Raw genomic sequence first — 13215 nt, forward strand, 5'->3', positions numbered from 1 at the left:
ATCCTTACAGTCTTTATTCTAATATGACTGTCTTACTAAAACTGATCCAGTAGTCCCATAGACAGTTTTCCTTAATAAACATAAAAATTAACGCTTTGGGTTTTAAAGCTTGAATCTCACCAGATCCAGACAATGAGATACCAGCCTCTCTCATTCATGGCAATTGCTTCCTTATCCCTCCTCACGTTCCTGTTTTTTTATGCATAGTTAACATCTCTTCCCTGCTCTATAAACCCCTAATTTTAGTTGATCAGGACGATGGATTTGAGACTGCACTCCCATCTCCTGGATGGGAGTATTGCCATCTTCCTTGGCAATACACGCTGTAATTGGCTTTCTATGCAGCAAATAGCAAGACTTAGACTGAACCCCTGGTGTTTCGGTAACATTATTTTTTACTTGTTATCATTCACATAACCTTTCCTCTCCTCCTTACTTTCTTCCCCATGCTCACTCACTCTCTTGCTCAGCACGGCTCTCTGTCTCTGTCTCTCTTTATCTCTCTAACACACACATACAAATTCAAACATACAGTCTCATATTGAATAATGGAATATAGCCTACCAATTGGTATAAATTTTACCTTTTGAACCAGTTTTCTAAAAACAGTGCTTCTGTGTCAACAAGAACTTTGAACATTCTGGCCTGTCCTCACAAGAACCTAAGGCTGGCAGAAGCATGAGCATTTGTCACTCAACCTGTACCAATCTTACAGGAGAACCACAGGGTCCCATGCCTTTTTTTGTTTCCATCTACCATCTGTGCTTTTGATATGGGAAGTGGCCAGGGAAGCGCTGGGTAGAGAAGGGTGGGGTCCCTAGCTAGGGCTCCACCCTCAGGCCTGTACCCATGGACCTAAGTGAGGACAGGCACTCCTGTTTTCACACCCAAATGTTGCATTTTCTAAGACCATGGCCCGCCACATCCCTATCCTGTGTCTATAAAAACCCTGAGACCCTAGCAGGCACAGACACAAGCGGCTGGACGTCAAGAGGAACACACAAACAGAACACAGACTCTGGCAGGCCATTGATAGTAGAACGACGCAGACGACGTGGAATTTGTCAGGTTGGAGGAGAGTCCAGCCACTGAGCAGCCCGAATCCAGGGGACGACCACCTTCCCACTCCATCCCCCTCGTGGATCCCTTCGATCTGCTGAGAGCTACTTCCACCACTCAATAAAACTGTGCACTCATTCTCCAAGTCCGCATGTGATCCAACTTTTCTGGTACATTAAGGCAAGAACCTTGGGATCCAGAAAGCCCTCCATCCTTGCTATAAGGGAGAGGGTCTAATTAAGGTGATTAACACAAGCCACCTGTGGATGGCTAAGCTGAAACACTGTAACACACTCCCACTGGGGCTTCAGGAGCTGTAAACACTCACCCCTAGACGCTGCCATGGGGTCAGAGCCCACACCCCCCATGACCTGCCGGTCTGCATGCTCCCCTTAGGAGTTTGAGCTGCAGGGCACCAAAGAAGCTAGCCATGCACGCCTTAAGATGGGGTCAGAGCCCACGCTCCCCATGACCTGCGGGTCTGCACGCTCCCCCCAGGGGTCTGTGCTGCAGGGCACCCAAAAAACCAGTCACTCCCATCGCATGCCCTGCAAGGGCAGTTCCAAGACACCCCTTTCACTTTGAATCACACTGCACTAGAAGATCCACTACCTTGTGTCGTCTTCTTCCTGAAGAGGTCTACAAAGTCAGACCAGCACTTAGTGTAGCTGGTTGAGAGAACCCAGCTCGACTCTACCAGCTGAGCAATATATAGGCAAATACAGAAATCACCTGTCATGTGTTCTAACAAATGAGTAGCTCCAAGGAAATAGTTTAATAACTGTAATATTTTAATAATGTAAGTTCTTGCCACCATTCAGAGCTATAAAACGTGCAATTCTCACCTGCACTATCACGTACACATTGAGCTATGCAACAGGAATTACATTCAGCCAATGTCTGTGCTGAATAAAGGTTTGTGCATTTTAGTTCAATGATGTAGCTACAAAGAAAATGAAGCCTCAAGACACTAGAGCCTTCTGAGATACAAAGCTTTGAGTCCTTGACTTTGAATTCAACATCTACATTCGAGTACATTATTATTATATCTGCCTTAAGACTAATGTAGCAAATTTTTTTCTGGTTAGTGTTATTTCTTCTAGGAGTTTAAAAAACGTAACTAAGGAGGAATTAAGTGTAGTCAAAGATATATTATTGTGAACATGTATGTACATATGTGGGTATCTGCCACACTTATCAGAAACTTCTTCCTTTGAGAGGTGCAAATGTTAGCTGTCTGAGATCCATCCTGTTTCAAACTTATCTTAGGCTTCCTGTGAACTGTGAGGCTGGCTCCCAGTCTTGCTGTCTTTCAGTAGGGCAGCCACTACTCAGTTGCTGTCATTCTGAAATATGAACCCAGAATCACAAGAACTTTTGATTTTTCAAGAGAAACAAAGATTCCAGATTTGTAGGTGAGATCTTCCATTTTTCAGATAAAACAAAGTAACTAGAACCACACTCACTGATTAGATTTGCCTGAAGGAGGAGGTACTCTCTCCTTTGATCATCTGATCTAGAAGAAGAGATGGACCAAAAGTCTCTCCAGCAGTAACCTATAAATATCACTTTTTACTTTTTCTCTATAAAACTCTAACTTTTCTGATAATAAGATAAAATTCTTTCATTGAGAACAATTTGAGAGTAGCAGATTACAAATGAGAAACATTAATTCCTCCTAACAGAGATCGCTACTTCTGCCTTCTGGTACATGCTTTCCCAGTCTTTGTGTAACCAAGCATTTCATTCTACTTTTGTTTTATTCTTTCCACAAAACTGAATCGTACTATTTTAAATCTATTTTCAATTCACCATATTCCATGACTGTTTCTCTCTACATTGTTATTTTTCTAGATACAATTTTTAATTACTACGTAGTATTTTATTTTAGATATAAATGACTGTAATTCACTGGCCAATTCCTATTGCTGGAAATTTTGTCTGTCCAATTTCTTTGCTATTCTGACTATTGCTGTGGTACACATCTTTGTGTTCATTTCTGTTAACGTCTCTTGGCAAATTCTTCGAACTGCTATTTTGGGGTCAGAATGTAGAAATATTTTTAATGTTTTTGGCTTACATTAGTACCATTTAAAGTTGGATAGATTGGATTCAAATCTCTCTCACCTTTACAAGCAAAGAAACCTTAGGCGAGTTACCCTGTAAACACCAGGACTTTCATCTATCGAATGGGAATAACATGACAGGGAGTTGAACCACTTTCTCCTCCCCTTAGCAATGTGTAAGAGAGTATTCAACCCTGCACACTTGCTCATTTTCACATTTTCCAATGGAATAAATGAAGGTGGTATTTAATTATTTTTATTATGAACAATGTGGTACATTTTTAGATACTGATTTAAAATTTTGTTCAAGACTTGCCTATTCCCATTTTTTTTTCCTATTGGTATATTGATTTTTTAGTTGCTTTTACAGAATGTAGAGTTGACCCTTGAACAACACGTGTTGGAACCTCTCAGGTTCATGAAGACTTTCCACTTACATGCAGATTTTCTTCCACCTTTGCCACCCCTGAGACAGCAAGACCAACTCTCCTCTTCCACCTCCTCAGCCTACTCAGCACTAGACGATGAATATAAAGATCTTTATGATGATCCAATTCCACATAATAAACAGTAAATATGTTTTCTCTTTTTTGTTATTTGCTTAATAACATTTTGTTTTCTCGAACTCACTTTATTGTACCAATACTGTGTATAATACATACACAAAATATGTGTTAATCGACTATGTTATCAGTTAAAATGCTGATCAAGTAGGCTATTAGTAGTTAAGTTTGTGGGTAGTCAAAAGTTATATGCAAATTTTCAACTGCATAGTGGAGTCAACATCCCAACCCCTGTGTCGTTCAAGGGTCTGCTGTAATAAATATGTATACACATGCATTTTTCCTTCTTAGTCAAATCTATCAATATTTTATTTTTATTATATAATTTTAGATGATTTTAAACCCTTTTTAATTTTTCATATTTACATATTTAACTTTTCTGAGGAATTTATTGTGTGGGTGTTATGAGGTATTATCCCAACAAAATGTATTGACTAATCCCTTCTTCGTCACCAATGTTAATGATCTTTTCAGTACTCCCATATGAATATTTCTAAGTTTCTGTTCTGTTTCAATATCTGTTCTCTTTTCCTCCAGTACCATGCTGTTAATAGTATAACACTTTTTAACATCTGAAAGTGCAAGTCCTTTTGCCAAGCATTTAAATAAGAATAAATAAGAATTTAAAAAACGTATGTATTCTTCCATACAAAAACTAGCCTCATAGTAAAACATATAACCACGTATGAATATTAACTGGAATTTATAAATTATTCTGAGGTAACTGACATCTTCAAACTAACAAGACTTCTCAGTCACACATCCAGCTTTTGATAAAATTCGATAGCACATTTCACAGTTACCATCTCTGGCAAAAACCCGTAGGATTGTAGTGTGTGTTGCTGAACCATAAGCTTAGCTGTCAACAAAACAGAAGAAGGGATAAACCATAAGTTTGACTCAAAGCCCAAAAGATCAGGGTGTTTGTGACTCAAAAGTTCCAAAGATCTGGATTGTGGCTTATTGCTATTTTTGTTCATTAATTTAACTAAACCTCCCAGATAAGTTGGTGTTTAGTTTCTTTGAAAATATAACAATATGAAATTTAAGTTACTGTGACTGTGCTCACCACAGTCTTCAAATTTATCGGAGATGTTGTGAATTACAGACAACTCTGGTAAGTCTTACTAGATAAAAAGACATTAATTTTTACAAAAGTAAGATTTTAATAACTTCAGCCATAGGAAATACTGACCTTAGATTCTCGTATGTGCAAAAATGGCTGTTTCAGTACAATTTGGAATTGCAAAAATGTGGAAACAGCCCAAATGCCCATGAATCAACAAGTGGATAAACAAACTGTGGTATGTATATATATGATGGAATACTACTCAACCCTAAAAAGGAATGAATTAATGGCATTCACAGCAACCTGGATCAGATTGGAGACTATTAGTCTAAGTGAAGTAACTCGGGAATGGAAAAACCAAATGTCATATGTTCTCACTCATAAGTGGGAGCTAAGCTATGAGGATGCAAAGACATAGGAATGACACAATGGGCTTTGGGGACTGGAGGAAAGGCAGGGAAGGAGGTGAGGGATAAAAGACTACAAATTGGGTGCCGTGTATACTGCTCCAGTGATTGGTGCACCAAAATCTCACAAATTACCACTAAAGAACTTACTCATGTAACTAAACACCACCTGTTCCCCAATAACCCATGGAAATAAAAAAAAATTCTTAATGAAAAATAAATCCTTATAATTAAAAAAAATGGCTGTTTCATATGGTTCAGCATAATGGATACACACAGCCCCTTTTGGTGTGTTTCACTTGCTTGGTGTCTGCTAATTTTGTAGCTGTCACTCCCTTTCAGACCATGATATATGAAAAAAATTAATAGTTTTGGTCCTCAGATGTTTAAAAGATTAATATAAATATCTGTTTTCTAAAGCAGAGGAAAATTGGTGCACATATGGATGTTTAGTAAAGGCTAAGCCCTTCCATCTCATACACAGCTTGCTTCAAGAAAGAATGCTTTTCTGTCATTTATTTGACTCAGCTGCCTAAATCATCTTTTTAAAGCATGGAACATACTCTTGGTTCAATGACCCTCCCAAGCATAAGTACATCTATAAACTCTTAACTTTCTAAGCCTTTCTGTGGTCTTCAGACCCTGTCTCCTCTAGTTCCTTACTATGGCATTCCTATTCCAGGCAGCATGGTCTTCCCTGAGGTTCCAAAACGTGACTCATTTATTTCTGGGTTTCTACTTTGAGTTCATTATATTGATCCTGCTTTCTCCAGCTTCTTTGGTATCTAAAACATGTCCATTATTTAATTCCAAATCAAGATCCATTTGCTTCCAGGAGACTGTGGGAAAATCCAGCCCCACAGTGCTTTCTAAAGCACCCATCATAATTGGCTGTATATCATATTCTGCTGATCTATGTATCTTATCTTCCTAGTAAGGCTTGTAACTTCTTTAGTGGATCATCATCCACCCCACTTTGGGCTATCTATCTAGGCAGTAAACATCTTGATGACTAGCATATGCAAGGTATTTGAGTTGAATATTGCAGTTTTTATTTCATGTGTTCTGGTGATGGTTGGAAGAATATCATGCCATAGTGGATGAGACGTTATGTTCCATTGGAACACCATGCTGCTTTTGAAACACCTGACCAGTCTGTGCACTGAGAGAACGGGGTGGAGCCACGGAAGTTTGCGCCATTTGCAGCAGGGAGGACCTGGCCCCCCTTGTTCTGGGGTGGGAGCTTGGAATTTAATCTGTGATGTGGGAAGCATCTACTACCAGGACTCTCGCTCTTCTAAGAGCCCCTGTTTCCCCTTTTATTCCTTTTGGCCCGATAAATTCTGTTTTCTCATCCTTCAAAGTGTCTGCGAGCCTAGATCTAATATTTCATGACCATGTGACAAGAACCCAGCTCCTAGCTGAACTAAGGAGAGAGTTCTACAGCACTATCGCCTCCAGTGGTAGCAAGGCTGCTACCCAAGAGAATTGCCCAGACATTGTTGTATGTAACAGCCACATACTTCTTCTTCTTCCTCTTCTTCTTCTTATTATTGAGACAGAATATCTCTCTGTTGCCCAGGCTGGAGTGCAGTGGCACGATCTCAACTTACCTCAACCTTCGCCTCCTGGGTTCAAGAGATTCCCTGCCTCAGCCTCCTGAGTAGCTGGGTTTACAGGTACCTACCACACCGCCCTGCTAATTTTTTGTATTTTTAGTAGAGACAGGGTTTCAGCATCTTGGCCAGGCTGGTCTTGAACTACTGACCTCGTGATCCACCCACCTTGGCCTCCCAAAGTGCTAGGATTACAGGCGTGAGCCACAGTGCCCAGCCCCTTATTTTTGTACCTCAATTTTCCTTCTTTTTTTGCCAACAGGAACTGATATTTGATCAATGGTTTGTCCCTTCAAGTTCAGCCATGGTAGAAGATACTTTTTCTCAGGGTAGAATGAGATATTCATCCAGGAGAGGGCATATGCTGCCAGCAAAACTTTTAGGAATCTTTTGTTGTCCCACCTTTTGGACTTCAGAAGACAAAACTAAAAATGCAAATAGGAAGAAAGATAACAAAAAGGGTTCATATTTCCCTTAAAAGTACTCTTTTGTGGTTGATGTTTTTATATGTTTTATATGATGTTTTATACATTAAATTGCCCCCTGAAGATGATAAATCACATTCACAGCAGGTGGCCCTATTATCTTCCTTTGTAATTTTAACAAATTTGTTAAATAAAGCTTGCCCATATTTAGGCTGCTTTAGCTAAAGTCTTACCTCTTCTTGGCTTTAGTTAGATGAAGCCTTAATACAAATTTTTAGATGAATACTTAATACAATTTTTTTTCTTGTTTTACAATTCAAATAATAAGAATGGTTTAGCAGGAGCATTCATATATAATGTTATCATTAATTCTTCCTAAAAATTATTGTGTCTTCAATTATTTAGGGATAATGCTTGCCTTCACATTTTGAAATATTTTCAGATATTTCTGGAGCTCAGAATAAAGCTACCAGATATGTCTTTTCTCATCTGATATATAATTTGTGCCTTCATGGTGTAGATGATCATAAATAATATATCCATTATTTACGTGAGAAGAAGTCGTACCGTTACTCCTCAAAGATGTTACATTGTCTAGCTAGTGATATTGTTTTATTAACTCCTCAGAAAAGCTAATAGGCAAAAACTATATGCTTTTTTATTTTATTGTGTTTGTATGAGGTTATAATTTAACCTGTTTTGTTTTTCCCAGAAGTAGAATTGTAGAAAGAATCCACAAATTAAAAAATATGTGATCATTTCCAAGTACTCCTCTTTTTTTTTTTTTTTTCTTTCCAAATTTCCTTTTATCCATCGATGGCTACAAGGCAGTATCTTCTACTCTGCATACCTTTTAATCTTAGAGTTTAGAGGATTGTTTTATTTTTTCTTTATTTTCTATTTTTTCCCTAAGACCTACTCTTCACAAGGAAACCAGAAGTGTGACAGAAAGGTGTGATTTTTAATTTACACCAGAGTCTCGCAAATAATGACTTTTCACACCCTGCTATTGCTGCTTAGCCTAGGGGAGGAGTTCTATGGCTACTGTTTGTCATAGCAAATTAAATCCACTGCTGAAATGCAGAAAGATGTTCTTCTATATTTAACCCTTGTTTTCGATTTTTCAGCTTGGTGTTTGTGAATACTTATGAGTACGAGGCTTATTACTTTGAAGTCAAACTGTTTTCTAGGAAATGATTCTTGAAGACTGTCTTTTCAGCTTGTTACATATGCAAGGTAAACATCTTTCCCCTTTTCTACTATTCTAACTATGATGTTGGTAATTGTAACTTATTTAAATATACAAAAATGAAAAATGCAATAATAGTTCTTTTTAGAACTTCCATCAATAAAATTTAAATACATGATTAATAAGTATTTTTATCTTTCCTTACGATTCCATTTCTCCATAAGTAGCTTTTTCCTTGGTCTATATAAAATAGTCAGTATCTTAATGTACAAGTAAATCTATATCATTTACATTGTAATTTGAAATTGCCATGTAATGTTAAAAGGTTAAATGTTTTAAATTTATTTTAGTTTCTCCCTTCACCCACCCATCCTACCCCACCCTCCCACACCCCTGCCCTCACCACACCCTCCTCCAAGTCCATCAGAAGTCCTTTGGATTGAATTACAAAATCAAGGACTAAGCTTCCTTAGGGAAATAGTTTTAAGTTTTCTTAGTGGTTGGAGACAAGTGGCATGCAAAAATAACTGAAACAGTTGAAGAATATATCTTGCACACTTTGCATATGCTTCTTTTACAACGATTATTAACATATTTAATTATTTTCCAATTTGAATCTGCCCAATTAAGTAAAAAGTTTTCAATCTATGCGGTAGTTTATCCTAGTTATCTTACCAATCATAACAGTGTCCAACAAAGTTCTAGAACTCAGAGGGATATGTACAAGTATTATTGGAAGGAAGGACAGAAACATTCAGATGGTCCTGAGAAATTTGGGTCCTACTTTCTCCTCTTGCTAAACCAAAACAATGAGAAGCAGTAAGTTCCAAGCTCCTTCACCTAACTAGGAGAAGCAAGGGGTTAACCAGTCTTGGTTTACTAAGTATCTCAGTCAGGCTTTTATCTGATCCTTCCTCCCTTCCTCCCTGCCCACCCCTTCTGTAAATGTCAACCACTTCCTGAGGAGCCTAGTAGTGGTGAATTTCACACCTTTCTTTTCTTTGTGAAGAAACCTGGGTGTTAATGGCACAGGATTGGGTACCACTGTATGGCTCTGGCTGGCTGTTAGTAAAGCTTCGGGATGCCTATGGAAAAAACGTAGGAGAAGGTGAAGAAATTTGAGAAATGAGATACTAGAAAATAGGTTAAATCAGGTCTTATATTTAAAACGAGTGTGTGTTTTGTTAGCAGTTTTTAAATGTGCATTGTAAAAATAGTAATTTTAAAAAAGCTTAACATTGAGAGTCTAAAGGAGTCTAGCAAAGGAAGGGGCTGATTGTTAAAAAAAAAAAAAAATTAAGGCCGGGTCAGAAAGAAAAGCTGGAGAATTCTCTGACCTTTTGCTCTACAGGTGTATTTACAGGAGACAGCAATGGAAACCTGGTCAGTTGAACAGGTCTGCAGTTGGTTGGTGGAGAAAAATTTAGGAGAGCTAGTTCAGAGGTTTCAAGGTGAGTTGTTTATACTTTCCAAAAATTTTAATTGATCAGCCTAGATCTTCTGATGTCCTCTGTTATTGAAAATTACTTTTGTTGCCAAATGTCTGTGTGCGTGTAAATGTGGATGTGGAGTTGCTGCAGTAGAGAATTTTTCATTTCTTCATGGACTGTTGCAGAGTTTCTATTTGAAAGTAACGTCCACAGGAGAATATAATATGTCAAGAACTCAAATAAAGTTTTAAGGGTTACTTAAAATACGTATTTGATATATGCATTTAATATTGCTTTTGTTCTTAAATACTACAGTGTGTATTTTTTGTAGTGTTGGGTTTACAAGGTTGCATATTGGATAGGAGCTATTATGAAGAATACTTTCCTGAGATTAAACAATCCCTGTTGGAGAGAACTAGAATGGGGAGGATATTAATGTGGAAATTGTAAGTTTTTATTATGATTCCATGTTCTGGCACTTTCTTAGGAGCAGGCATTGATTTGGAATTATACAACATCAGCGTTCTATCTTTGTTAAAAATATGGATAAATTTATAATGGCAGGGGACAAGTTTAGACGATCCTTTTATCACTAGAGATAATTTTGCTTCTTCAGAATGCCTGTGTTTTGCCAGAAAGTCATGTAGAAACTATTTTTTTTCTTTTTCCCAGAGGAAGAAGTAAATGGGGCTGCTCTCCTTGCACTTAATGATCGGATGGTTCAGCAACTGGTAAAGAAAATTGGGCATCAGGCTGTTCTGATGGATTTAATTAAAAAATACAAGCAGAACACTCAAGGACTGAAGTCCCCTGAAAACCCCAAAGAGGCAGCCCTGGTCATGCAAACAGAAGCAGCCCGAGAGTGAGTATGTTCATAAATGGCCTTATTTTTTTTTCCCAAGCTTTCCTAATGATGGCTAGAGTATGACGTTTGGGGTTTAAAGCCCTTTGAAAATGGTGACTATTTTCAGCTAGATTGTATGTACAGTATTTCCAATATTTGAGCAAAGGACACTGTAAAATTTTAAGAATCAAGAAATATTTTTTTATTCGCCGCTTTTTAAACACTGGTTCCAATCATTAGGGAAGTCCTATAGACAGGGGGGTTCTGTATAAAATGCTGTGGAACAAGCAGGTGAAATAGACATGTAACACAAGGAGAAAGGGGCTCCTGAGGCTTGGTTTCTCTGGTTTTAAAATCAGGGTTTGGGGAAGGCATCTTGGCTGCTCCTTTGCTTTTCCCAAAAGTATTTATTAATCTATTTATTTTCCAAAGATTTCTTAGAGTAACGAATTTATACTCTCCTCTAGATGCCTTTATGATGTAATTCGCTAAACACTTTATTGCCACGAGTTTTCTAATTTTTTAAGAATATCCTTAAAATAATGAGCACCATGAAATACCCCCAGAACATCATGTCAAAAATTAGTGGTGGCAGATAAAAACTCAAGTTTGGGGATGGTTTTGTTTGTTTTTTAATCACTGACTTCGGCAATGGAAAGAAAGGATAACAGGATTTTTAAGATTAAAAATTTCATTTTACACATCCATCTATGCCTGGGATCATTTTGGCCATTCTGATTTAATTTTCCTATTTTCAAGATTTTTTGTAAGGTTTCCAAGATTAAATATTTGCTGTGGAACTATCAATACATTTTAAAGATTGTGATGATTGAAAAAGTCTATTCTATGTTTTTACTTTGAGTTTTTTGAGATTAAATTGTTAATAACAGAGATTTCTCTGTTTCTCTTTGATAAGTAATATAATGGTAGAGACCTGACATAATCAGGTTTATTTCTAGAATATTTTAATATTTGGGACATGAAGGGAAACAGGTAGCCTTGAAGGGATGGTATATAGAGCCGGACTGGAAATTCTACTAATTGATTAAAAAACACTTTTTGGGCTTTTTTGGTTTTGATAGAGATAGGTCTCAGTCTATTCCCCAGGCTGGAGTGCTGTGGCAGGATCATAGCTCACTGCAGCTTCGAATTCCTGGGCTCAAGCAATTCTCCTGTTTCTGCCTCACAAGTAGTTGGGATTACAGGCACTCAACACCACACCTGACTAACTTATAAGAAATGGTGTTCTCACTATGTTACCCAGGCTGGTCTCCAACTCCTGGCCTCAAGCCATCCTCCTGCCTCAGCCTCCTAAAGCGCTGGGATTACAGGCAAGAGCTGCTTCACCCGATCCCTAACTGATTTATTTGAAGGACTTCTAAACACTGTTTTGGCTTATCTATGTAAAAGAGCACACTCTTGAACATGAAACTTTTGATGAAGTTTCCATTGCAAGCTTTTACTTCTTCCCAAAGGAAGGGTGGGAAACTGAAAGAGAGATCAAAGTTATTTCCTTGCATTTTGGGATGAGTAGGACTTTTGAGCTGGAAGTTCCCTTCCATTGACTGGAAACTTGATATTTCTTTGTTTTGTTTTGTTTTTTTTTTTTTTTTGAGACGGAGTTTCACTCTTGTTACCCAGGCTGGAGTGCAATGGCGCGATCTCGACTCACCGCAACCTCCGCCTCCTGGGTTCAGGCAATTCTCCTGCCTCAGCCTCCTGAGTAGCTGGGATTACAGGCACGCACCACCATGCCCAGCTAATTTTTTGTATTTTTAGTAGAGACGGGGTTTCACCATGTTGACCAGGATGGTCTCGATCTCTTGACCTCGTGATCCACCCGCCTCGGCCTCCCAAAGTGCTGGGATTACAGGCTTGAGCCACCGCGCCCGGCCCGAAACTTGATATTTCTAAGGCAATATATGCATGTGGAAAATGAAATTTTTAAAATCTTTATTTCTTTTAAAAGAAAACAGGCAGTCTTGTTTCCACTGAAAATTAATTTATGATGTTCTCAACTAAAAGAGAACTGGCTGGGGTGCCAGAAAACCTGGGCTTCATTCCCAGTTCTGCTACTGAATTGCATTGATTATATTAAATGTTGGCATTCCTGTTTCTTCATCTGGACATTGTGAAAAGTAATACGGCACTTAACTCCTCTTTAATTCACACTGATATTAGGAGTATCACAATCTTTGAGCAAATTGGTCCTTTTTCTCCCAGACTGAAATAGTCCTGTGTTAAATATGAAACTTGGTTAACCTGGTTAAGAAAGCCAGTTTCAAATGTGGCCAGGACTGGGACCATAGTTTGTCTGGGGATTTATGAGTGGGGACTTTTCACTCTATCCATAAGCAGCTGACTCACTTAGGGATTTGGGTTGTCTTGTATTTAGATTATTCTAATGCAGAATTACAATTGCATGTGAGAAGAAAATACTTATTGGTTTATATTTTATTTGAAATGCTTGTTGGTTATATTTGGTAATTGTCAAATATATTTATTAATTATGTTGTCACTTGACAATCATCAAGTGGGAATGACAGT

General features: G+C 38.0%; 1 protein-coding gene across 3 annotated transcripts in view; it reads left to right on the plus strand.

Moving 5' to 3' along the window:
* Positions 1-8319: 8319 nt before the first annotated feature.
* Positions 8320-13215, plus strand: part of SAMD3 (sterile alpha motif domain containing 3) — a 74761-nt gene continuing 69865 nt past the window's right edge. Inside the window, exons 1-3 of one of the 3 annotated variants that reach the window (XM_032274811.1) lie at positions 8320-8441; positions 9746-9845; positions 10497-10686. In XM_032274811.1, coding sequence (XP_032130702.1) covers positions 9767-9845; positions 10497-10686 — 269 coding nt within the window. In that variant the 5' untranslated portion in view covers positions 8320-8441; positions 9746-9766. Of the gene's footprint in view, positions 8442-8941; positions 9846-10496; positions 10687-13215 lie in introns of those variants that run through there. The other 2 variants (XM_032274809.1, XM_032274810.1) reach the window with 2 other exon arrangements.

Source organism: Sapajus apella, unplaced genomic scaffold (assembly GCF_009761245.1).
Source record: "Sapajus apella isolate SASKATOON/1434 unplaced genomic scaffold, GSC_monkey_1.0 scaffold6, whole genome shotgun sequence".
NCBI lineage: Eukaryota > Metazoa > Chordata > Mammalia > Primates > Cebidae > Sapajus > Sapajus apella.